Source organism: Pezoporus wallicus, unplaced genomic scaffold (genome assembly GCF_028554395.1).
Source record: "Pezoporus wallicus isolate ANWC-B61680 ecotype Strahan unplaced genomic scaffold, APGP_CSIRO_Pwel_v1 contig_3201, whole genome shotgun sequence".
Taxonomy (NCBI): domain Eukaryota; kingdom Metazoa; phylum Chordata; class Aves; order Psittaciformes; family Psittacidae; genus Pezoporus; species Pezoporus wallicus.
Genome location: NW_026640189.1, coordinates 53330 through 55810, shown reverse-complemented (window position 1 = coordinate 55810; position 2481 = coordinate 53330). Strand labels below are relative to the sequence as shown.

The 2481-nt window shown below is 46.4% G+C and overlaps 1 protein-coding gene across 1 annotated transcript; it reads left to right on the top strand.

Annotated features, from left to right (window-relative positions):
• The first annotated feature begins 63 nt into the window (after window positions 1-63).
• LOC130603912 (stress-70 protein, mitochondrial-like) lies at window positions 64-1457 on the top strand. The gene is given in 2 exon segments (XM_057418032.1): window positions 64-1090; window positions 1093-1457. Coding segments are annotated over 2 exon segments (1392 nt in total).
• Window positions 1458-2481: the final 1024 nt, after the last annotated feature.

The window sequence follows — 2481 nt, the reverse complement described above, 5'->3', positions numbered from 1 at the left end:
CTCGCGGTCGCTGAAGCTTGCCGGCTGCGGCTCTAGCTAGGCTAGCTCCGATCAGCTGACTGAATGACTGCGCCCAGCGTGGCACAGACTTTCTGGAATGGGCTCAGTCAAAATGTTCTCAGAGCAGCATCCAGCAGAAAATATGCCTCAGAAGCAATTAAAGGTGCTGTTATTGGAATTGATTTGGGCACAACCACCTCCTGCGTGGCAGTTCTGGAAGGAAAGCAAGCGAAAGTGCTGGAAAACTCTGAAGGTGCCAGGACAACCCCTTCAGTTGTTGCATTCACAGGTGATGGCGAGCGCTTGGTTGGGATGCCAGCAAAGCGGCAGGCGGTAACTAACCCCCACAACACCTTCTACGCCACCAAGCGTCTCATCGGACGGCGCTATGATGACTCTGAAGTGAAGAATGATATTAAATATGTTCCATTTAAATTTGTCCGTGCCTCCAATGGTGATGCCTGGGTAGAGGCTCATGGGAAACTCTATTCTACAAGCCAGATTGGTGCCTTCGTATTAATGAAGATGAAGGAAACTGCAGAAAATTACCTGGGGCATGCAGCAAAGAACACTGTGATCACAGTCCCTGCTTACTTCAATGATTCTCAGAGACAGGCTACAAAAGATGCTGGGCAGATGGCTGGCTTGAATGTTTTGAGGGTGATTAATGAGCCAACAGCAGCTGCACTTGCCTATGGTTTGGACAAGTCTGAAGACAAAGTTACAGCAGTCTACGATTTGGGTGGTGGCACTTTCGATATCTCCATTTTGGAAATCCAGAAGGGAGTCTTCGAGGTGAAGTCCACCAATGGTGACACTTTCTTAGGTGGAGAAGATTTTGACCAGGCTTTGATCCAGTATATTGTTAAAGAGTTCAAGAGAGAGATGGGTGTTGACCTGACTAAAGACAACATGGCCCTTCAGAGGGTGAGGGAAGCATCGGAGAAAGCCAAGTGTGAGCTTTCATCATCTGTGCAGACTGACATCAACTTGCCATACCTTACTATGGATGACTCTGGACCAAAGCACTTGAACATGAAGCTGAGTCGCTCGCAGTTTGAGGGCATTGTAGCTGATCTGATCAAAAGGATGGCCAGAAAGCCATACAGGATGCTGAAGTCAGCAAGAGTGACATCGGTGAAGTCATCCTCGTTGGTGGCATGACCAGAATGCCAAAGGTGCAGCAGACTGTACAGGATCTGTTTGGCCGTGCTCCTAGCAAAGCTGTTAATCCTGATGAAGCTGTTGCTATTGGTGAAGCTATTCAAGGTGGTGTGTTAGCTGGTGATGTTACTGATGTGCTACTGCTGGATGTAACTCCCCTCTCCTTGGGGATTGAGACACTGGGAGGTGTCTTCACAAAGCTCATCAACAGGAATACTACCATACCAACAAAAAAAAAAGGTCTTAGAACCCATCCTCTCTCTTTCCCTCCTGTCTCCTGGCTGCTCACCTGAATTTTTCTCTGAAGTATGTGAAGCTACCTGGGATTTTTGGTCTGCTTGGTCCACCCGGCAAGATGATCGTTCAGCTGAGACAGTCCTCTCCAGAGTAGGCAGCCCTCTTCCACGAACTGCACCTTTCGTTCCGCGATCACGTTGGGGTCACCATTTGAGGGGATTTAAGGCACGGACTCCTATTGCAAGTTGAAGACCCTTTTACTTCAGATTACAAAGATTATATACATTTTACATTATGTCCACACGCTCAGAGCTACAATGTGATTAGTTAGTTGCTGCTGTACATGCACACAAGACGAGCTTTTAATTGGTTAGTCTGCCTTTTTCCTTTTGACCTTCTCCTCACTTCTCAGTTCCTACAGAGTTTTGCTGGAGTCTAGTTCCTCAAAGAGCTAAAATTACAGAGAGTCTGTTGCAGAATGGCTCCAAGAGCAAGGCCATGGATCCTTAGAGGCCTTGTGCGAGCAAAGCAAGGTGTAGGCCTTACAGGTAACCTGATACCGGATGTGGGAGGAGAATGTGAAGGAAGCTGTGTAGAAGTAACCAATACTGTTGTGACTAGGAGGCGTGGCTAAACACCACGCGGATATAAGCGAAGTGCGCCACAAATAAAGTAGAAGTTTGCTTATCACCCATATTGGGTTGGCGTGTCTTGCTTCTCCTCGCCGCTAACAAGAGTCTTGCTCAAAGTTAGTTCCCCATAGAATTAAGGTTGCTCTGCATATTCTGACCAAGTTCAAACTCATCCTACAAGGGAAACTTTCAATTACTCTGTAATTCTCCTCAAGACAACTCAAAGTTGTTTACGGATGAAATAAGTTTAAATTTCCCAGGGAACTGAATGCAATGAACACATCCAGGATTTTAGATCACCATTTGTCCTGGGTTAAGCAGTAGCAGTCATTTTTCTCCTTTTTAATAGCTGGTGCAGTGCTGTGGTTTTGACTTTCAGCCTGGGAACAATGCTGGTAACACCAATGTTTTTAGTTGTTGCTCAGAAATATTTACTCCAATCAAGGAC